At 46.6% G+C, this 23766-nt stretch overlaps 2 protein-coding genes across 2 annotated transcripts in view; both read left to right on the top strand.

Moving 5' to 3' along the window:
• The window catches only part of FRMPD4 (FERM and PDZ domain containing 4), a 250140-nt gene extending 246099 nt beyond the window's left edge, over window positions 1-4041 (top strand). The window contains 2 exon segments of the mRNA XM_023753743.1: window positions 3-186; window positions 4030-4041. Coding sequence (XP_023609511.1) covers window positions 3-186; window positions 4030-4041 — 196 coding nt within the window.
• LOC102437276 (ribose-phosphate pyrophosphokinase 2) lies at window positions 1-23766 on the top strand. Its single transcript, XM_023753735.1, has 6 exons — window positions 1-186; window positions 8457-8555; window positions 9690-9813; window positions 19163-19338; window positions 19525-19684; window positions 21337-23766. The coding sequence occupies exons 2-6, from the start codon at window positions 8539-8541 to the stop codon at window positions 21427-21429; spliced, it is 570 nt and encodes a 189-aa protein (XP_023609503.1). The 5' UTR covers window positions 1-186; window positions 8457-8538; the 3' UTR covers window positions 21430-23766.

Genomic DNA, 23766 nt, shown 5'->3' with positions numbered 1-23766 from the left:
AGCGTGGAGATCGGTGAAAGCGTGAGAGGGGAGGATGTGTACATCATCCAGAGCGGCTGCGGGGAGATCAATGACAACCTGATGGAGCTCCTCATCATGATCAACGCCTGCAAGATCGCGTCGTCGTCCCGGGTGACCGCCGTGATCCCATGCTTCCCCTACGCCCGCCAGGATAAGAAGGACCGGGTACGAGAGCTGCGCACTGGGTTAACGCTGACATTTTTTTTTCTTCTCACATTGCCTTTAGTGGTTCTCAACCTGTGGGTCGCGACCCCTTTGGGGGTCAAACGACCCTTTCACAGGGGTCGCCTAAGACCATCAGAAAACACATATATAATTACATATTGTTATGTTCAATTTGTAATAATGAAATTGGGGGTCAGCACAACATGAGGAACTGTATTAAAGGGTCGTAGCATTAGGAAGGTTGAGAACCACTGCTTAGAACAGCGGTTCTCAACCTGTGGGTCGAGACCCCTTTGGCGGTCGAACGACCCTTTCACAGGGGTCACCTAAGACCATCCTGCATATCAGATATTTACATTACGATTCATAACAGTCATGAAGTAGCAACAAAAATAATTTTATGGTGGGGTCACAACATGAGGAACTGTATTTAAAGGGCCAGAAGGTTGAGAACCACTGGCTTAGAATATCTAGAACATGTTTGCCTTCTATTTTAATGATCGAGTAAACATGCTTTTTCACCTTGGCTTTGGCAAAGTTTGTCTTTGACCCAGCCATCGTGTTAATGGTTATAGATAGGGAAACAGATAAGGCATATTTTTGCAGGTATTAAGATACCATTACAGGCCAATAGCAGTGATTTTCAACCTCTTTCGTCTCAACGGCACGCATAAACTAATTACTAAAATGCAGCGGCACCCCGAAAAACATATATTTTGCTCATCTGACAAAAAATAGGCAACCTTTTTTTTTTTTTTTAAATAGGCCTACTTTTGATTCACTCCCACGGACGGCTGTTGTGAAGGCTGCATGGTCTCTGTGGTAACTACTTACTCTGGTTACATATCAGGCAGTGACAGACAATAAAATGATTGGCGTGGCTGGATTCCAATAAAACGTACTTCTGGGCCCTGAAATGGGAATTTCATGTAACCGTCACATGCCATGAAATGTTCTGATTTTTTTCCAGTTATTTAGCCATCTAAAAACCACGATTAGCTCACAAGCAATACCAAAACAAGTGGCGGGCCGGATATGGCCCGAGGGCCATAGTTGCGGACCCGCGGATTAGAGCATCCATTGGTTGTGTGTGTGCCTGTCACATCATGAGTAGCTTCGGCTCAGGGCAACCAGACCCTTAGGACTTACATGCTGCTGTGAAGCATATAACCTCCCACTTATTATTTATGGAGCTTCTTTTTTTTAAAAAAAATATTTTTATTGATTTCAGAGAGGAAGGGAGAGGGAGAGAGAGAGAGAAACATCGATGAAAGAGAAGCATCAACATCGATAGGCTGCCTCCTGCATGCCCACACTGGGGATCAAGCCTGAAACCTGGGCATGTGCCCTGACCGGGAATCGAACCGGGACCTTCTGGTTCATAGGTTGATGCTCAACCACTGAGCCACATGGGCTGGGCTATGGAGCTTCTTTTATTCTAGACTTTTTTTTAAAATATATTTTTATTGATTTCAGAGATGAAGGGAGGAGAGAGAGATAGAAACATCAGTGATGAATCATTGATTGGCTGCCTCCTGCACGCCCCTACTGGGGATTGAGCCTGCAACCCGGGCATGTGCCCTGACAGGGAATAGAACCCGGGACCCTTCAGTGCGCAGGCCGATGCTCTGTCCACTGAGCCAAGCCTGCTAGGGCTCTTCTAGACTTGATTTGCAAGTTTTATGTGCATTTTCAGTTGCTGAATTTCAGTCTGTTAGTTCTGTCCCATCAGTGTAGTCTGTTGCTTCAGATCCTCCTCCCGTCTGTGCTCCCACGGGATGGTTTAGCACCACATCCTGCCAGTGTCACAACGGAACTAATATTCTGCTACTGGTCTCCCCTGTGGCAAGAGGCTTAGTGAACTTACTCTGTAATTTGTAGTCTGGTCCTCCTTTCACCTCTAGTAGCTTTTGAACTTGGGGCTAACATATTTGATAATTGTGTCTTCTTCAGTGATTCCTTTTATCATCGCAGGGCCCTTTCCCACCGATTTGTAACCGAACGTCTTCTTTCACTGATCAAAATATTGCGACTCCCACATTCTTTGGTTTGCAAGTATCCAATTTGCCACTGTTTCCCAGGTCGTACTTTCAAACCTTGTTTCTTATGTGCATTCATAATGCAGTCTTTGTTGTACAGAGAAGCGGGCATCGCCTGGTCTCCTGCCTCGGGCTGTGATGCGCTCCTGGCCTCTGGCTTGTCATGGCCAGCAGCGGCCCTTGTGCTGTGCTGACAAGAGGAGCCCCACAGGCCGGCGTGGCTCAGGGGTTGAGCATCGACCTATGAACCAAAAGGTCACCTGTTCGATTCCCAGTCAGGGCACATGCCTGGGTTGCAGGCTCGATCCCCAGTAGGGGGCGTGCAGGAGGAGGCAGCCAATCCATGATTCTCTCTCATCATGGATGTTTCCATCTCTCTCCCTCTCCCTTCCTCTCTGAAGTCAATACAAATATATTTTTGAAAAGTAAAGAAAAAGAGTCCCACAGAATCCTGCAAACTCTGGTGGCTTTGTTCTGGGGAACCGCGTCTGGCGCCTTCTGTCCCTCATGTGGGGCATGTACATGGGTTTGCTGTTTGGAGCCATTTTACCCATTTTTTTTCCCTCCCCTTCACCCTTTCTTCATTGCTGTGCTGTACTTGTGTTTCCTGTTAGAGCAGCGGTTCTCAACCTGTGGGTCGCGACCCCTTTGGGGGTCGAACGACCCTTTCACAGGGGTTGCCTAAGACCATCGGAAAACACATATATAATTACATATTGTTTTTGTGATTAATCACTATGCTTTAATTATGTTTAATTTGTAACCATGAAAATACACCCTGCATATCAGATATTTACATTATGATTCATAGCAGTAGCAAAATTACAATTATGAAGTAGCAACGAAAATAATTTTATGGTTGGGGGTCACCACAGCATAAGGAACTGTATTAAAGGGTTGTGGCATTAGGAAGGTTGAGAACCACTGTGTTAGAGAAACTAGTAGAAAAGAAGGCATCATGGAAGGCTATACGAATTGCCTGTTGCGGCCATTATCAATTGCCTCAAACTGGGTGGACTAAAACAACAAGTATAGCCTGGCCGGTGTGGCTCAGTGGTTGAGCATCGACCTATGAGTCAGGAGGTTAAGGTTCGATTCCCAGTCAGGGCACATGCCTGGGTTGTGGGCTCGATCCCCAGTAAGGGGCGTGCAAGAGGCAGCTGATTCATGATTCTCATCATTAATTTTTCTCTCTCTCCCTCTCCCTCTCCCTTCCTCTCTGAAATCAAGAAAAATATATTTAAAAAAAACACAAAAACCTCAGAAATATGTTCTCTCCCACTCCCGAGGGCAGAAGTGGAAAATCAAGGTGGGGCAGCGCTCCGTCCAGCGGCTCCAGGGCAGGGTCCTGGCCTGCTCCAGCTTCTGGCTTCAGGCCACGTCAACTGCCACCCCTGCTTCCATGGTCACGTGGCCTTCTCCTTTGTCTCCATCACATCTCCCTCTTAAAGGGCCCATGTGATAGCACCCCCGCCCTGCAGGGTAACTGCCCTGTCTCAGAACCCTTCATCCCTCCCATCTGCAAAGACCCTCTTTCCAAGGAAGGTAGTGGTCCCCCAGGTTCCAGGGGTTGGGGCCTGATGTCTTCGGGGCCTGTTGGAGGAAGTCCCTGGTGTGTTAATAAGTGGACATTCTAAGGCAGTTCAAGCTTTGAGATGGCATCATTATTACACCATTTATCATCTTAGCCAGGACACTTGAGAGCTGGGAGGGAGCTCTATGAATAATTAAACCAGGACACAAGCGTCCACCCCGCCTGTTCCTGGGGATTCTGACACACGGCCACCCTTCTGTGGGCCTCTAGCTCTGGGATTGACCTTGGAGCTGGCCAAGACGTACAGATTGTTCTGGTACCATTACTGTCATGTCTGTGTGGTCAGTGTGACTCATCCTATATAATAAAGAGCTAATATGCTAATTAGACCTGACGGCGGAATGACCTTCCAGAACAACCAGTGGGTGGGGGTCGGGAGGCAGCCAGGGCTGGGAGGCAGCCGGGACCACCACCCTCTGTGGGGCGATCGATACGGGAGAGGGCTCCACCCACAGAGGGTGGTGGCAGCTGGGTCTCCGAGGGCCGAGCCCCTTGCATGAATTTCGTGCATTGGGCCTCTAGTGTCACAATAAGTAGGGAGACAGTTTCATTCTTTCACCAAACTGGTCAAAAGGGTAGTTCTTAATTTTGTCTGTCATTTGAGGTATGCCTTTGCATTTTTACTTATTTATTTTTTAAAATATATTTTTATTGATTTCAGAGAGGAAGGGAGAGGGAGAAACATCAGTGATGAGAGAGAATCATTGATCAGCTGCCTCCTGCATGCCCCACACTGGGGATGGAGCCCGAAACCCAGGCATGTGCCCTTGACTGGGAATCGAACCCTGACCTCCTGGCTCATCGGTCGATGCTCAACCACTGAGCCATGCTGGCTGGGATCTTTTTTATTTTTTAACTGAAAGAATTGAGGACCATTGTCCGGACACACATTTCTGCAATCTCGTCTATTTTTCAAGGATGTCAAATTTATACTTTTAGCGGGTTGACATCTGCTACGTTGAATAAGATCTGAATAGCCGGGGAGTCTTTTCTTATGGTTGCACTGGCCCACAAAACGTTTGGCCTTTATCCATTTTTCATAGAGTAGGCGAGCGTTTTCTTCTTGATGACTGTACTGTTGAAATGTCAGAGGCATTTTTCTTTTTATTGGCTGTAAAGTCAGTTCACGTGTAAGTCGTTTTTCCTGCGAGATTCAGTTGGGTATGAGGCCAGATTATGAAAAGCAGCGCAGAAGCCAAATTCATCAGCGAGGTCGCGTGGTTTGGATCTCAGAAGTAACTAATTCGCGATGCCACTGAGCGAGATGAATGGAGGAGTCCTTTGGCCGCTTATAAAATGAGCCCCAATGGAAGCGCCCCAAATGGACTAGTGTTGCGGGTCAGCAGCTATTATAATGAAGTCCCAGTGATCAATTGACCCTTTTAAATATCCCGAGATTTTGTTAAGCAATAATTTTCAGTCAGTGAGGCTAATGGGGAAGCCTTGGAAGCGTGGTGTTATAGAGATTCCACTATGAAGTATTTATCAAAAATACATATCGGCCCTGACCGGTGTGGCTCAGTGGATAGAGCGTCGGCCTGCGGACTGAAGGGTCCCGGGTTTGATTCCAGTCAAGGGCATGTACCTTGGTTGTGGGCACATCCCCAGTAGGGGGTGTGCAGGAGGCAGCTGATCGATGTTTCTAACTCTCTATCCCTCTCCCTTCCTCTCTGTAAAAATCAATAAAATACATTTAAAAAAAAACACATATCGTATGCAAGGTACAGAGCTATGTACTGTAGGTAATGTGAACATCTCCAAAACCGGTTCTTTGTCCTTGGGGACCGCATAGACAGAGAACTCTGACATCCGTATACATGACATCCTCTCATGTCAGTCTCTCAGCAGGCGGTCCTCAGTGCTGGGGGCCAGATGCATAGCTGGTGCCCTGTCCCTTTATTTGTTTATTTTTTAGAAAGGATATATTGATTAATTTTATTTATTTTTTATTTATTTTTTATTTTTTTTTAGAGAGAGTGGAAGGACGGGGGAGAGACAGCGAGAGAGAAACATTGATGTGAGAGACACATGGATTGGTTGCCTCCCATACTCACCCCGACCAGGGCCGGGTATTGAGCCTGCAATCAAGGTACATGGCCTTGACTGGAATCGAACCCAGGACCCTTCAGTCTGTAGGCCGACGCTCTATCTATTGAGGCAAACCAGCTAGGGCTGCCCTGTCCCTTACAGTGGTTCTCAACCTTCCTAATGCCGCAACCCTTTAATACAGTTCCTCATGTTGTGGTGACCCCCAACCATAAAATTTTCGTTGCTGCTTCCTGTTATGAATCGTAATGTAAATATCTGATATGCAGGATGTATTTTCATGGTTACAAATTGAACATAATGAAAGCATAGTGATTAATCACAAAAACAATATGTAATTATAGATGTGTTTTCCGATAGTCTTAGGCGACCCCTGTGAAAGGGTCGTTCGACCCCCAAAGGGGTCGAGACCCACAGGTTGAGAACCGCTGCTTTAGAAGGAACAGATCATTTCTTTCCGGCGTCCTTAGAGCGCCTCACAGGGGATTTGAACCAGATCTGGAGATGAAGCACATTGGCTCAGCAGGGATGGGGCGGAGTGGAGGGGTGGCAGGTGTGCGGGTGTAGACAGCACGGAAGTGGCCTCCAGAGGGAGAGCAGGCCTCGGATACAGTGCAGGGGGCACCCAAGTGGCAGGGGCACGTGTGTGGAGGCCCAGCTCTCAGCAGCGAGAGCCAGGCTGACCGTGGAGCAGAACAGGGGAGTGAACAGTGAAGACTGGAATGATAATATGCAGTTAGTTGAAAACGTTGAAAAACGTTAAAAAATGGCAAATAATCTCACCATCTAGAAGCGTCTCCTATTAATATTTTGGCGCACATTCTCCAAGTCTTTGTGTGGAAAAAAAATTGTGTGTGTATATATATTTGTATATATACTTATATTATTTTAAAGTAATGTTTCTCTTTCTAAAAAGAAGAATGGTGTATTAGAGAAAATACAAATTATCTGTTAACATTGTGATGTAATTCCTGTCTGCGTGTTTTTGCATGAATATACTCTGTGTGTGTGTGTGTGTGTGTGTGTGTGTGTGTGTTTAACAGGGGTCATTTTTTTTTTTACTCTTGTGAATGAAGTCTTTTTCAGCTTTATTGAAATATAAATGCCATATAACAGTGTGTCAGTTTGAATGAAATCTTGTAAGCTTATGTTTTCTTTTTTGTGGCTCGTAATAGGAATACTATTGTTTACAGCAAAACGCTGGACTTTTTTTTCTAGGTCTAATCACGTCTGTTTAGTCTCTTGGATTTTTTTATGTGGACAGAGTGATTGTCCATAGTTTATAACGTGGCCGCTGAAGCTCTGGAGAAGTCGGGTCACTTTTAGGATACACAGTCCGTAAACCAAAATGCATCTGCTTCTCTACATGTTACATTATTAATCATCTTGAGAGGTTCTGTCATCTGCCTGTTGTTGTTTTTTTTTAATATATTTTATTGATTTTTTACAGAGAGAAAGGGAGAGGGATAGAGAGCTAGAAACTTCGATGAGAGAGAAACATTCATCAGCTGCCTTCTGCACACCCCCCACCGGGGATGTGCCCGCAACCAAGGTACATGCCCTTGACTGGAATCGAACCCCGGACCCTTCAGTCCGCAGGCCAACGCTCTATCCACTGAGCCAAACCGGTTTGGGCCATTATTAATCATCTTGAGAGGGTCTGTCATCTGCCTGTTTTTTGTTTAATTTGTAACATTAAACATTAGCTCCCAGCGACAGAACATAAACTTCTTTAGGAGGTGGCCTTGGCCTTCAGGGCTGTGCAGGGAGTAGCCCTGCCTCCCCGGCTGGCCAGCGTTCACACTCTCCCCTGGGCCACTGCCTGTGACCACATTGGACTTCGTTCAGTTCCTGGATGTGATCTGTGAGCCTGGGTGATGTCACACAGGCTGCTCTTCCTGGAACACGCGTCTCCCTGCCTCTGCCAGCCTTAAAAGCGGCTTCCTCGGAGGGCCTCTGACAACCAGCCTCCTTGAACTTGATGTCCTTCATGCTGTCTCTCTGGGTACCTGTTCTACGCACTTGTCACGATCTGAATTATTCAAATTATGCTATCGCACTGCACAGTTGAATTATTGGCTTCTTTGACATTTAAAAAATATTTTTATTGATTTCAGAGAGGAAGGGAGAGGGAGGGAGAGAGAGAAACATCAATGATGAGAGAGAATCATTGATCGGCTGCCTCCTGGACGCCCCCTACTGGAGATTGAGCCCACAACCCGGGCCTGTGCCCTGAACAGGAATTGAACCGTGACCTCCCGGTTCACAGGTTGACCTTCAACCACAAAGCCATGCCAGCTGGGTGACATTTGTTCTCTATACCCCGTGTCAAGCACATTGTTTCGCAACAGTATATGAAAATAGTAAATATTTGGTGAACTGAATGGGATGAATACTTTTTGTTGTTATAACATGTAGTTTTCTTCATTATTATTAATGGAATAATTTAATAGTTTCAAATTGTGGTTAATTTTCTTTACTACCATGTTATAAATCAGCTGTGAGTTAGCCTTCTCATGGAAACCTTGTGGGAGGAGTCTGAAGGTAGCCGTCTCTTTTCCTGTTATAACGTCCATGTCTTTATGTTTCAGAGTCGTGCTCCGATTTCTGCGAAACTTGTGGCCAATATGCTGTCGGTCGCTGGCGCAGACCACATCATCACCATGGATCTGCATGCTTCTCAGATTCAGGTTCTGGCATTTTCTTTCTTGCCCTTGGTTGTCATTGGGGGCTTAAGGCAAGTGCTTAAATCAGGGGTCCTCAAACTTTTTAAACAGGGGGCCAGTTCACTGTCCCTCAGACCGTTGGAGGGCCGGACTATAGTTTAAAAAAAAACTATGAACAAATTCCTATGCACACTGCACATATCTTATTTTGAAGTAAAAAAACAAAACGGGAACAAATACAATATTTGTATTTGCATGTGGCCCGCGGGCCGGAGTTTGAGGACCCCTGGCTTAAATCCTAACTGTTAAGGTAACTAATTTCTGAAGGAGGTAACGTGACTCGTGTTGGAGTTTGTCTATGGCGACTCTCTTGGCTTTTCATCTGTACTGAATTGGAAATAGAATTTCATGCTGATATGGCTGTCTCCAGCACCCCCGTGTCTCCCGTCCATTCTGGAGGAGTGGGAATGTCTTCCTGGTAGTAAATGCTCTAATTCCATCTCAACTCCGGGGAAATCATTAGAATGGCAGAGCCGTAATGTGTGTTTGTTAACCTCTTCGTAGCTTAGTTCCTTCATCTAGCAAAGTGGCCCATGTGTCCTGTGCCTGCTCTGTGATATAATGAGTGTGACGTATGTGGAGCTTATCAGAAGGAACTTAAGAAGCAACAAACCTCCCCCACTGCGCTGCACCTGTTCTGTGTTCCTGAGAATATAGGCGATCAGAAGGGGATAGAAGTGTCCCCCACAGGAAACAGATGGGACTGAAATATGCTCCTGGAACATAAGTGTCTTTTGATTTAATTCTGTTAAAATGAAGAAAAGGGAGTCTGTTGATAAGGCTTCCTTTGGATAAAAAATTTAAGTTTTAGCCCTAGCCGGTTTTGCTCAGTGGATATCGAGCGTCGGCCTGCGGACTGAAGGGTCCCAGGGTCAATTCCTGTCAAGGGCACAGGCCCGGGTTGCGGGCTCGATCCCCAGTAGGGGGCGTGCAGGAGGCAGCCGATCCGTGATTCGCTCTCATCATGGATGTTTCTCACTCTCTCCCCCTCCCTTCCTCTCTGAAATCAATAATAAATATATTTTTAAAAATTCAACTTTTATTTAACGAAGATCATCTTTTCAAAAAGCACGCCCCTGACACTCACTTCTCCCGCAGGGCTTCTTTGACATTCCTGTGGATAACTTGTACGCGGAGCCCGCGGTCCTGCAGTGGATTCGGGAGAACATCGCCGATTGGAGGAACTGCATCATCGTGTCCCCGGACGCGGGTGGAGCCAAAAGGTAGGCACGGGCCGCAGCACGCAGGTGTCTGCGTTCTCCGATGGCTTCTCCCTGTTCCTGAGCCTCAGCTAAGGAAGCGTGTTCGAAATGCAACATAGGGTGTCCCAAAATTCACGCAAGAAGTAATTTTGATAGAAAACACAGGTTTATAATGAAAAACTGTAAATTTGTTATTGAGTCATAAAGTATACAGTATAGGGTTATGTATGGAATAGCACATCGGGTCAATGGCCTCCACGGCTTTGTTGGCACATACGCAAAGCTGTAGTCTTCATTGGTCTTCATTGTCCCTGCTCCTGGGCCATCATTGGTACTTGGTAATGCTTATCAAATTGAAGGGATTGAAATCAAAGGGCAACAGATATTAGAATCTGATTCAATAAACCAAGTAAAATTAGGCTTTTATTTTTTGTTGTTGTTGTTAATGCTCATGCAAAATTCAAATCTTGCATGAATTTTGGAACACCCTATACTTTATTTTGCAAATGAGTAGGTAAGGAGCAGCAGGCTTCACCTCCGGAGCAGAACACTGTCCTCTTTGTCAACATTTCATCACTCGTGAGAGAAACGAAATTCATACACTTGTATTTGTTTTCAGCAAAGAGTAGGTCTTGTGTTTTTAATAAGGTGTTTTTTTTCTGATTATAAAAGGAATAGCCTAGCCCTAGCTGGTTTGGCTCAGTGGATAGAGCGTCGGCCTGCGAACTGAAAGGTCCCGGGTTCGATTTTGGTCAAGGGCACGTGCCTGGGTTGCAGGCTTAATCCCCAGTGTGGGGCGCGCAGGAGGCAGCCGATCCATGATTCTCTCTCATCATTGATGTTTCTCTCTCTCCCTCTCGCTTCTTCTCTGAAATCAATAAAAATCTACATATATAAAAGCCTAAGTGACCAGCTGACTGGCTGACTGGCTGGTAGCTATGATGTGCATTGACCACCAAGGGGCAGATGCTTAACGCAGGAGCAGAAACCACTGGCATGGAAACATGGAACAGACTGATGAATCTCAGAGGGAAGGGGGGAGGCAGGAGGGTGGGAAGAGATTAACCAAAGATCTTATATGCATACAAGAGGCTCGGCACATCCGTGCACCGGTGTGGTCCCTTGGCCTGGCTCTCGCAATCCGGGACCACTCGGGATGTCGGAGAGCCAGTTTCTGCCCAATCCCTGCAGGCAAGGCTGAGGGACCCCACCGGTGCACGAATCCGTGCACCGGGCCTCAAGTGTATTAATAAAAGCAATAGCCTAATTGGAAAATAAGGCTTTTTTTAAAAAAATATATTTTATTGATTTTCCACAGAGAGGAAGGGAGAGAGATAGAGAGTCAGAAACATAAATCAGCCGCCTCCTGCACATCTCCCACCGGGGACGTGCCCGCAACCAAGGCACATGCCCCTGACCGGAATCGAACCCGGGACCCCTCAGTCCGCAGGCCAACGCTCCATCCACCCAGCCAAACCGGTTTCGGCGGAAAATAAGGCTTTTAATTAACAACATGATTGACTAAGCTGGTCCTTCCTACTACAAACACTTGGAAATGGTAGCCAAAATAGAACAGAACCTTAAAGAAGCAATAGGTGTTCATGGAACACCAAGAAAGAAAGGGATGCCCTGGCCAGTGTTGCTCAGTGGTTGAGCAGTGTCCCATGCTCCAAGAGGTTGCCGGTTCAATTCCCCATCAGGGCACATGCTAGGTTGCAGGCTCAATCCCCAGTAGGGGGCATGTAGGAGGCAGCTGATCAGTGATTCTCTGTCATGTTTGTTTCTCCTTCTCCCTCTCCCTTCCTCTCTCTAAAATAAATAAAAACATATTTTAAAAAAAAAAAAAAAGGAAGAAAGGGAGCTATGTGGGGCCAAAAAAAAAAAAAGCTGAAAGCTGTGCTCCGGTGGCCTGGGGGTCACGTGTCAGATCCAGGAAGAGGGTGGCAGCTCGGGGCCTGGGGGTCACGTGTCAGATCCAGGAAGAGGGTGGCGGCTCGGGTGTTGGCACCACATGGAAGCTTCCAGAGAGAAGGGGGCAGAAAGGGTGACCTCCCCCTGCAGCCCGGCGGAAGGCCAGGCTTAATGTACCAGGGCCTTTGAATGGGGGGAGCCATCAAACCGGAGGCCTGGGCCACAGGTGGATGTACGATGAGATGCCCACTCCTCATGGTGCGGGAACCCCTACGCTGAGAAAATTCCCATTAAAATGGGCCCCAGACCGCAAAGCCACTGCAGAGGGACAGTTCCACAGGCCCCGCTGCTTGTTGGTGAGCACGCCCGGCTGAAGTCGCCCTCAGCGCGCCTGCTAGGCCAGGTCACCGGGTGAAGTGCGACAGAAACTGACATGGCCCTGATAGCATCAGGCTGCGGGCGCACCGAGTGACATCAGTGGACGGCACGTGGCAGAAGATCTGGAGGGCTCTGCAGACTCAAGGAATTAGGGAGCAGTAGGTACAGGGCTGCTCTACGGCCTGCTGGGGCGGGAGCTCAAGGTGACCTTGAAGGACTGCAGCTGCCACCCGGGAAGGAAGAACAAGTGGAGTGGAGTTTTACCGCCCCGCCAGGTGCCGCCATCACGAAGGGAGATGTAAAAGAGACCTCTGGCCCTAGCTGGTGTGGCTCAGTGGCTAGAGCGTCAGCCCTCGGACTGAAGGGTCCCGGGTTCGATTCCGATCAAGGGCACGTACCTCGGTTGCAGGCTCGATCCCAGGTCTGGGTCGGGGCACGTGCAGGAGGCAACCCATCGATGTGTCTCGCTCACATCTATGTTTCTCTCCCTCTCCCCACCCCCCCTTCCATTCTCTCTAAAAATCAGTGGGAAAATATCCTCGGTGAGGAGTAGCAACTAGAAGAGGCATCTGTCCAGCAGCCCGGGGAGAAAGCAGGGAAGCTAACTGTGCGGGGGGGGGACCGTGACCACCAAGCTCTGGGACGTGTTTACATTGCAAATGCCTGTCCGTCATTTGCCTCTCGTCCACCTGCAGCCCAACTGGGCACTAGGATTGACGCTCCAAGCTCCCGAGCAGCCCAGAAAGTGCAGGTCCTGACTCCGAGGAGAGCCCCTTTGTGCCCTAATGTCACTACTGCTTAGGTTCCCAGCACAGATGGGCTCTCTGGACATTTCATATAAATGGAATCATACATTATGTGGCTTTTGTGTCTCATATTTCTTTTTTGCAACAACAAAATAAATTACGTTGGCAGCTAATAAGCCAAAAGAATAATAGATTCTAGACACGTTTGTGGCCTTTTCCTATCCCAACCCTAGTTTTCAACATAGAGTCTAAAAATATAACGGTCTTCGCCAACATTCAAACAGAGTAGCATCCCATTTCCACCTTTAGAGACCTCTGTTCTCTCCCCTGTCAGAATGACATTAATCTCCCTCTTTATTTCACACAAATGGTAACGTGCTGTCCATACTCCTTCGCTGTGCTTTTATTAAAACTTAATTTGCTCCATTGTTTTTTTTGCCGCTGGGTAATATCCATTGTATGTGTACGTTATGATTCCTTTAACCAGTTCTGTTCTTCACTCATAGGTATTGTTTGTACTGTCATGTGTCGCTTAACGATGGGAATATGTTCTGAGAAATGCGTCATTAGGCAATTCCGTTGTGTGAACGTCGCAGAGTGCACTTTGCACAAACCTAGATGGTATAGCTTACTGCACACCTAGGTGACATGGTGTGACCTGTTGCTCCTAGGCTACAAGCCTGTACGGCATGTCAATATACTTGAATGCTGTAGGCAATTGTAACACAATGGTAAGAAAAGGCACAGTAAAAATACAGCATGAAAGATACAAATGGTGCACCTGTATGGGGCACTTCCCATGATGCAGCTTGCAGGACCGGAAGCCGCTCTGGGTGACTCAGTGAGTGAGGGTTAGTGCATGAGAAGGCCTAGGACCCCACTGTACACTGCTGTAGTCCACGGTACATTTAAATATATTTTTAACATGTCTTCGATCATAAATTAATCTTAGCTTACTGTAATTTTTTATAAACTTTAAAATTCTTTTTTAACTCCTTTGTAATAACACTTAGCTTAAAACAAACACATTATACAAAAATATAGGGTGTCTCAAAGAATGTATACACACACTTTGAATAATTATAAAGGCAGTGTTTATTAAAAATACATTTCATTGTCAAAATTGAACTACCTGCTGTTAAAGTTTGTATACATTTTTGGGAGATACCCTGTATTTTTTTACATCCTTATTTTTATAAGGCTTTTACTATTTAAAAACATTTTTTTTTACTTTAAACTTTTTTGTTGGAAACTAAGACAACACACCGACCTTATTAGCCTAGGCCTGCACAGGATCAGGATCATCAATATCACTGTCTTCCACTCCACATATTTTTTTAAAATATATTTTTATTGATTTCAGAGAAGAAGGGAGAGGGAGAGAGAGATAGAAACATCCATGATGAGAGAGAATCATGGATCAGCTGCCTCCTGCATGTCCCCTACTTGGGTTCCAGCCCGCAATCCCGGCATGTGACCTGACCGGGAATCAAACCGTGACTTCCTGGTTCATAGGTCGACGCTGAACCACTGAGCCGCGCCGGCCAGGCCCACCTCCACATCTTGTCCCACTGGAAGATCTTCATCTCCTGTGACGACAGTGCCTTCTGGAACCTGCCTGAGGCGCTTCTTGAGGAGGAGTGGGGGGTGGTTTGCTTGGCTGGCTTCTCTTTTTCATCAGAGACTTGCTGGTGAGCACATACAACGGCGTGAACCTTCCTCTGTCAGTGAAAACCTTTTCACGTTGGGTCGCTGTGGATAAGGTCAAGTGCCCTTTCAGGCGTGTTTATTTTCCATGAAGGTCTGTTCCTACCTGTCACCGATTGTCCTGTTGGCTGGAGGCCTTTTAGTTTGGATTGTAAGGAGTGGCGCTCAGGGAGAGGTCATGCCTTTGTTTCTTGTGTGCTTGGTTGGGGGGGGGGGCTGTATTTCCCCAAGTTTTTCATTTCTCCCCTTTGTGTATTTTTATTCTCTGCAGGGCTTTTCAAACATTCTTATGTAGTCCTATCTATCTCTTCTTCAATGATGGCTCCTGGGTTTCTGAAGGATTCGCCCTCTCGCAACATTTTTCTTCTCCCATGATTTTGTTTATTTTAAGGTTTTTTTTCTTTTTTATTGAATTTATTGGGGTGACATTGGTTAATAAAATTATATAGGTTTCAGGTGTACAGTTCTATACGCCATCATCTGTGTATATTGTATTGTGTGTTCAGCGCCTGAAGTCATTCTTTTCTTTTTTAATGTTCCCATTTTCTTTGACCTGAAAACTGTTTTTGGAATAAAGAGTGAGATAAGAATCCAACTCTCTTTTCCCCTCAGCCATCTAGTTGTTCTAAAACTACTGATTAAATAATCCAACTCCCCCTTATTGACATGAAACACCGTCTTTTATGGCAAGTTGCCCTGTCAACTCCTGCTTTAAAAAGGGCAGAATCAGCCCGAGCCGGTTTGGCTCAGTGGATAGAGCGTCAGCCTGTGGACTGAAGGGTTCCAGGTTCGATTCTGGTCAAGGGCAATCCCCGGCCCTAGTCGGGGCGCATGTCAGAGGCAACCAATCAATGTGTCTCTCTCACATCGATGTTTCTGTGTCTGTCTCTACCTCTCCCTTCCTCTCTCTCTCTCTCTCAAAAAAAAAAATAATAAAATCTAAAGGGCAGAATCAGCTGTCAGAGGTAGGGGCAGGCATTGAAAAGCTGTTTGCTCACAGCCCCTGCAGCCCCACCCCTGCTCCCTCTGCCAGGAAAGTCAGAGGTTGGTAGGGCTGTGCCTTTAGAGGTGTTTGCCACTTCTTTTCCCTTTCCCTAGTTTCTGCTACACGTTATCATCCTCATGTTCTGGAATCAGCTGTTTCCCCACGGACAGAACAGCCTCGCAGGTAACATATGATCTGTGCAGTTTACATTACCTGTGGCTTCTTTACTTGATGCAAAAAGTCATATTTTCCAAGGAACATATACTGAGTGGCCAGATTATTATGACCGCCCCATCAGTACTTCATTGACACTTGCAAAAATACTGAATATTGAAAACTTCCTAAGCAAATACTCTCAAGGTTTTATTATTATTATTATTTGCATAACTAATTCACTTCATTGTACTGATGGGATGGTCATAATAATCTGGCCACTCATATAATCTGGCCAGTCAGTGTAACCTGCTGCCTTAGAAAAAGCTTCGAGGCTTGACTCGTTCCCAGTCAAAAGTACTTAATGTCGCCACAAGAGGTCGCTCCTGGGTAGTTTTCGAAGCTTGAGTGGGTTGACAGCTAAGAACAAATAAACCTTAGAAGGAAACACACCTGCCACTGTTGAGATAGTCAATATTAACTGAAACTGGTACGTGAAGATGGTGAAACAAAGCGGTTCAGATTTAATTAAACAAATATTTTATTGACTTCAGAAAAGAGGGGAGAGGGAGGGAGGGGGAGAGAGAGAGAGAGAGAGAGAGAGAGAGAGAGAGAAAGAAACAACAATGATGAGAGTGAATCATAGATCGGCTGCCTCCTGCATGCCTCCTACTGGGGATCAAGCCCACAACCCGGGCATGTGCCCTGACCGGGAATTGAACCATGACCACTGAGCCACGCCGGTTGGGCCAGATTTCCAAGTGATACATTTCTCAACATTATTTGTTAGGATTATATATTAAGTCTCAGTTACCTACATGCAAAGGAAGAGTTGTGAGCCTTTTAGGAATAGGAATGTTCTAGCGACTCGGGCTTTTTGCAGGGATATTTTCCTTTATTTCCTGCTTCTGGCATTAGCATTGGGTACCTGAAATGGTTGGGGTTCCCCACTCATGTCCCGTGTTCACCCCCATCCCTACAAAGCCACATAGCTCAGCTTCTTCCCTACCCCCACCTCTGGGTCTCCCCACTGGTCTGCTTGTTCACAGGGTAGGAGAGCAGGATCACCTGGCAGAGGTGTGAATGCAGGTTAAACTTGGACTTCATAGCCACAGGGGCATAGCCTTAGGCCAAGAGAGTAGAGATGGGCTGTGGCCCAGGGCCTTGCCCTATGGAGGTCTTCCTGGTCCTTACAAATAAACCAACACTGGAATCTCTATGCACATTGTATACTAGAGGCCCGGTGCACAAAATTCGTGCAAGGGGTTTGGCCCTCACAGCCACAGCCACGGCGGCTTGCCTCCGTTGTTCGGCTGTCCGGTCTAATTAGCATATTATGCTTTTATTATTATAGATAAGGAGTTCATGAGTCTTTTCTTGGGAAAATCTGTCTTGTTTTCTGAGAAACTAGCTTTCTTGAATTAGAGTTTAAATGGTTCCTCTTTTATGAAATTGGCATAGAGATAGTAGTATATGTTTTAAAGCGATTATGGGGCCAAATCTTTGTCAATATTCAAAAGTAATTTTTTTGCTCAATTCAATCCTTCAATTCGGGAACCAGTGGTAAATAGATTTTGAAATGAAGGGTGGAGCTAGTGCAGCTCGGTTTGGGTTGGAGGCGGAAGGATGCATGTTTTAAAGGTAGAAAGCACGTGGGCCTCATCATGGTAACGCTTCCCTCTGCTTTGTGGACCTTGGAGATCCGAAGTGGGTGTCCTCTCTTAGCTAATCTAACGGTCTTTGGATTTAACTGGAAAGTTTGGGCCTTTGTCTGTACCGATTACTGGCATTTTCATTCGTGGCCACCATCTTTTGTGCTTTAAAGTTGTTGTCCACTGTAGTCTCCCACCCCTCCCAAATTAGACATTATCATTGTGGTTTTATACAACCAACATTTACTTAGATCTGTCCACATATTGACTGCTGCCTTTGCTTACCTCTCCCCGCCCCATGGCATCTCAATGCACCTGTTACCATTTTCCTTTCCCTTGGAGTGCTACCCCAAAGTCTCACTTTGAATAAATTCTCCACTAGAGGGTTTTCATCGTACACAACATGGGGGTTTGGACGGATAACCCGCAGGAGCGCCTACGTGGAGTTTGACACACGCATCCTCCCTGTCCGCACCTGGGCAGCAGGTTTACCTTTGCTCCCTACTCTGAAGAGCTAACCGCCATCATCCCTGGGTTATATAGAGTCTCCCATGATGCCGTCCTCTCAGCTGAGCCCGAGGCTTTCTCTCACACCCCCTATCTCCTCCAAGATCATTTAAGGTTCCATAGACACCCTCAGGGCAGGAACTTAGCTGCATACCAGCCTCTCAGGATCCCCTACTTTTCCAGTCTCTGCTTCTGCGGATCCCCACTGCTCTTCCAGCTCCGCGATGCATTGACAAAGACATTCCCCTTTGCCGTCTCCATTGTAGCCGCTTCCATCATGGACCAAAGGTGGCCTTGCCTTAGGTCTCATTTTCATTTCTGTCTTTGCTTGAGGTAACACATGTCACTGCGAATGTCAGTGTAGAAGCACCATTCAGATCGGAAAAAGGTGGCTGTTGTCTTTGATCAGGTTGGAAGCTGGTAAAATACTGGCCAAATAATGACCCAATGTGCAAATGGCAGTTTCCGGTGAACTGGCTTCAGCTTGTGCCTGTGATTTTAAAGACTACCAGGCAAGCACTTTCCTCCCAGGAGCACGCCCGTGCCTCGCCCCCCCTTCCTCCTCCCCTCTTTCCCCACAGGAACTCATCTCCTAAACTCTAAGGGACCCTGAGGGCTTACAACCAGGGCAGCAGTGGGCAGCAGCAGCTTGTCCCAGGCTCACCCCTCAACCTGTCCCCAAGGCTCCCTTTTCTCTGACCTCTTAGTGAGCCACAGCAGCCCAGCCTCAGCTCATTTCTTCAAATAGTCCCTCTCCTGTTATCCTAGGTCAGTGGTCGGCAAACCGCGGCTCACGAGCCACATGCGGCTCTTTGGCCCCTTGAGTGTGGCTCTTCCACAAAATACTGACTTCTGCGCATGGGCCACGAAGTTTCAATCACACTGTACGTGCGCGCCCGCACATGGTATTTTGTGGAAGAGTCACACTCAAGGGGCCGAAGAGCCGCATGTGGCTCGCGAGCCTCAGTTTGCCGACCACAGCCCTAAGCCCTTCCTTGCTTTACTGTCCCTAGCTTCCATAAAAATCCCTTTTAAAAAGCAGCTACTGTGCAACACCAACAAATTGAATACCAGTTTCTCATCCAGTAGCTTTATCCAGTGGTCACGGCCCCCTGACATTCGTCCCCAGCTGCCACAAAGGGTGGGCCATGTCCCTAGCACATTTCCCCCAGGAGTGGCTCAGGAATAGCCCAGGCCAGGCGTGGCCTTTACAAGTGAGACCTGATTCGTTCATTACCTTGAGTGCGGTTGGGTAGGACCTTCCTAACACAACTGGAGAGAACAAGATGTTTCGATGGACCGTGTTTAACAAGTCCTTTTGCATCTGCACAGGGTCACGTCGATAGCGGACAGGCTGAATGTGGAATTTGCCTTGATCCACAAGGAGAGGAAGAAGGCGAACGAAGTGGACCGGATGGTGCTGGTGGGCGACGTGAAGAACCGCGTGGCCATCCTCGTGGATGACATGGCCGACACGTGTGGCACCATCTGCCACGCTGCTGACAAGTACGAGGGGCAGTTTGGGAAAGTGTTAGGCGATCTCATTAAGAAGGGAAACATTTCAGCTTTAAAAAATCGGGCCTGTTTTTCTTTTTTTAAACACACTTTTTGCTTTTAAATTCACACTAAGAAGAGACTGTTTGTTTATTTTGCGGTTTTGTTTTGTTTGTTTTTTTGTCTTCCGTTTTATAGGCTGATCTCGGCCGGAGCCACCAAAGTTTATGCCATCCTTACCCATGGGATCTTCTCTGGGCCGGCTATTTCCAGAATAAACAGTGCTCCCTTTGAGGCCGTTGTTGTCACAAACACAATCCCGCAAGAGGACAAAATGAGTCACTGCTCCAAGATCCAGGTACTGTCTACACTGCAGGCGGAGCCAGGCAGCGAGGCTCCTACCTTAGATCCCGAAAAGCAGCATCGAGTCTTCTGGGTGTGACTGCTCCCTGAGGCCACTGTCCACAGCGGTCGCAGCTTCTCCCGTGGGAGGGCCTCATGCATGTTAGGTCTCTGAGAAAGGCTGGGGCTGGCAGAGGTCAAAGTCGGAAATAGTAAGTGAATAAAACCACAACAGAAAAACAGGAGGGCCCAGCCGGTGTGGCTCAGTGGTTGAGTGTCGACCTCTGAACCAGGAGGTCACAGTGTGATTCCTGATCAGGGCACATGTCCGGGTTGCAGGCTCCATCCCCAGTGTGGGGCATGCAGGAGGCAGCCGATCCATGATTCTCTCTCATCATTGATGTTTCCATCTCTCCCTCTCCCTCTCTGAAATCAGTAAAAATAAATGTAAAGAAAAAAGAAAAACAGTAGAAAACAGGCTGTGCTGAAGCTAAACAGAATTAACATATGGCCCAACAAGTCCACCTGATGAGCCACAGTTGAGAGTCTGCAAGCAATGGCCCACGGGTCCAATCCGGCCCACCATCTGCTTTTGTAAATAAAGTTTTATTAGAACATGCCCGTTCATTTATATATTGGCTATGGCTGTTCTCACACTACAACAACTGAGTTGAGTCTGGCCTACAAAGTAGGAAATATTTATTACCGAGCCCTTTACAGAAAAAGCAGTTGTTGACTGGTCCTTGAGTTAGAATCATGATAGCTGTGCTCTTAAGTTATACAGTCACTGCATTTTCTGAAACCAAGAGAAGAAACCTTCCATATAATCGAATAAAATCAATTATATTGAAAAACAACAAACGGTTCCCGCCGGTTTGGCTCAGTGGCTAGAGCGTCGGCCTGCGGACTGAAGGGTCCTGGGTTTGATTCTGGTCAAGGGCACATGCCTGAGTTGCAGGCCCGATCCCCAGTGTGGGGTGTGCAGGAGGCAGCCGATCAATGATTCTCTCATCATTGATGTTTCTCTCTCTCTCTCCCGCTCCCTTCCTCTCTGAAATCAATAAAAATCTATAAATAAACAAACACCCGAGAAAAGGATGTTTCTGGTTAGCCACAGTCCTGAAAAGCTTTTGAGTATCTGCCCTGAACGTCTTGCTTCCATAGAGCAGTGGTTCTCAACCTTCCTATGCCGCGACCCTTTAATACAGTTCATGTTGTGGTGACCCCCAGCCATAAAATTATTTTTGTTGCTACTTCATGACTGTAATTTTGCTACTGTTATGAATCGTAATGTAAATATTTAATATGCAGGATGTATTTTCATGGTTACCCATTGAACATAATGAAAGCATAGTGATTCATCACAAAAACAATATGTAATTATAGATGTGTTTTCCGATGGTCTTAGGCGACCCCTGTGAAAGGGTTGTTTGACCCCCAAAGGGGTTGCGACCCACAGGTTGAGAACCGCTGCCATAGGGTTTGGTGTAACAGGTTGTAAATTTGGAGACTGGCCCGACGCCGTCTGTCCTCTCAACAGTAGGTGTGGGAGGTCTTGATTGAGCTCATCTCCCAGGTGGAGAAATACTGTAGGTTTTTGGGCTTTTATGTCTGTAATGAAATCTGATGCCTCGCTTTCCCGGCCCCTTCTCTGTTTTTGGCCTTTAGGTTATTGACATTTCGATGATCTTGGCCGAGGCGATCCGCAGGACCCACAACGGTGAATCCGTGTCCTACCTGTTCAGCCACGTGCCGCTGTGAATCCAGACGGGAGCGCGGAGCGAGCCTGCTGGCTTCTGACTAGTGTGTTTTTACCTGATTCTTAGCTTTAGGACTCAGCAGTTAGAACGCAAGACATCAGATCGTGTGCCCTCCAACACCCACTGTTTCTTCCTTTGCACCTCGAGACCGTTTCTTTCTAGTTTGGGGTGAGGGCGGGTTATTGATCTGTGCACTGTCATAAATCAGAAATATTCCTGTCATCCTGACTTGTTCTCACAGGTGACGTTCCCCTTTGTCCTGTCAACATTTTGAGGCCACAACTTTCAGGTATATAATTCCAACATGTGGAAGTTCATAATGTATATATTTCAGGGTTGCCAACGATGACGTTAGGATAAAGACTTCCCTGCAGGCACACAATGATAATACTTATGGACATTCGGGTGTAGGATGAGCCCTCTTAAGAACACTTTAGAAAATTTATAATACCGTGATTTTTTGGTTTATTATTGTGCTTAATTGGGACCAAATTTTATGTCGTGTAAGACGGCCAGTCACTGTTACCACTTCTGAAAAACATGTAACGGTCACATTCTAGAAATGTCATGTTCTCAGATTCCATAATGATGCTCAGTGAGACATCGGATTTAGAACCCGTTTATGAGAGAGTGTCCATGCTCACGGTCACAGCACGCTTGCCTCTGTCCTTCCTAGATGGACAGTTCTTTGGGCATCTCTTGTCCCGTCGTCTTGCTGTCTTAGGTGACCTTTGTAGCTCTAGCTTTTAGTGTGCCTTTTCCCCCAATAATTTCATGGTGTGGATTTCCACCAAAATGAAACCGTGTCAGCCCCTTCCACTTGACTAATCGGATCATCATTTTGCTTTTGACGTCAATAAAAAGGTGGATTTGGGCGAGTTACACCGAATGCGTATTTCCACGTCATTCGTTTTGATTTTGAACGTGCTTTTGTTTTTCCTAGTCAGAAGCAGCAAGTCTAGGCAACTGATTATTTCAACTAAAGCCACTACCTGAAAAATGGGGGGCAAGATGGGCCCACGCAAAAGGTACCAATAAGCAAGCATTAGTTCCTGCATTGAAATGATATTCAAATGGGGGCCCAGCAGTGGTGGCGGGGGGAAGATTGCTTGCTCCCCAAGATGGGCCCTTTATGACATCCTCCTACGTGAGGCGTCTCCCTGACTCTGCAGAAGGCATGCTTGCCTCTTGGGGAATTTCATTGCGTGCACATCGGGGTGCAATCACCCGAATCCTCCAGCCCCACAAGAGGAGAACTTGCCCGCGTAGAATCTTAAGCAGCAGTCTCCCCCCTTCCTCTGCTGAATCTTAAAACTGGGAGATCAGAATCAAGTCTTTCAATTCTGCGGGTGCAAAAGGGGAATCTATTGAAGCCATTAACCAGTAAAGCAGCCTTTAAGGTCTCGAGCCTCATTGCAGCAGAGGTGAGGCGGAATGGAGGTGAAAGAGTAGCATTTTGGTCATCGCAGAAACTAGCATTTGTCGCACCTTTAAATGGTTTTGGAGGGGCAATGACATAGCCCGGGAAAGCCAGCTGTATACTACAGATGGCTGCATCTAAAAAGAGCCAACTTGAAATATGTAAAGAGTTTATTTAGATGATGTGTAGTTTTGATTTTTCATAAATGAGTGATATCTGTATTTCTTGGAATCTACGCATAGAGAAGTGAAAATGTAGTTATGAACACGCATACGCATACTTAGACAGCTTGGCATACGAGTGTGGACATGTTGCCATGGCTACAGCCAGTTGATTTGAAGGTAATCATCTTATCTAACGTTGATAGTAACATAGAGTTAATTTTCCAATAATGATCTGCAGATTAAAACATGATAGAAAATCGGTTGTAATTCTCTGAATTAGGAACCGAGTGTGTGTGACATGCTCCAGCACCACGGGTGTGTTTGGGAGTGCTTCTAATACATTGACTAACTCTTTAGACTAGACTAGGCCGCACACAGTGGCGGTGTGGAGATGAGCTATTTGGTTTCAGTTCAGCCCAGCACTCGCTTTTATTGCTGCTGATGCAGAAGCACTTAAGTGAGAACGCTGGGGATGTGAGTCCTGCCCAGCCCTGCGAAAGTGGGGGCTGATGTGGTGTACATCTAGCCAAAAAGGGGAGCCGAGAACTGTGGACATATCAGAATCGCTCAGCCTCCAACTTTATCTATATTCATACGCTAACTCATAGGCTAACTGTCTTTTGTTAGGGGAGATGTCGGCTAGATTGGGAACATACCACTTGCAGTGCTTGTATTGGTTTAGAACATGAGATTGTAAGCTCTTCCAACGCTGTGCTAAAACATTTCAATAAAGTCATGCTGCTGCTTTCCTTCA

The sequence above is a fragment of the Myotis lucifugus genome, unplaced genomic scaffold, assembly GCF_000147115.1.
Source record: "Myotis lucifugus unplaced genomic scaffold, Myoluc2.0 scaffold_49, whole genome shotgun sequence".
Lineage (NCBI taxonomy): Eukaryota > Metazoa > Chordata > Mammalia > Chiroptera > Vespertilionidae > Myotis > Myotis lucifugus.
This window is presented reverse-complemented; position numbering and strand designations above follow the sequence as displayed.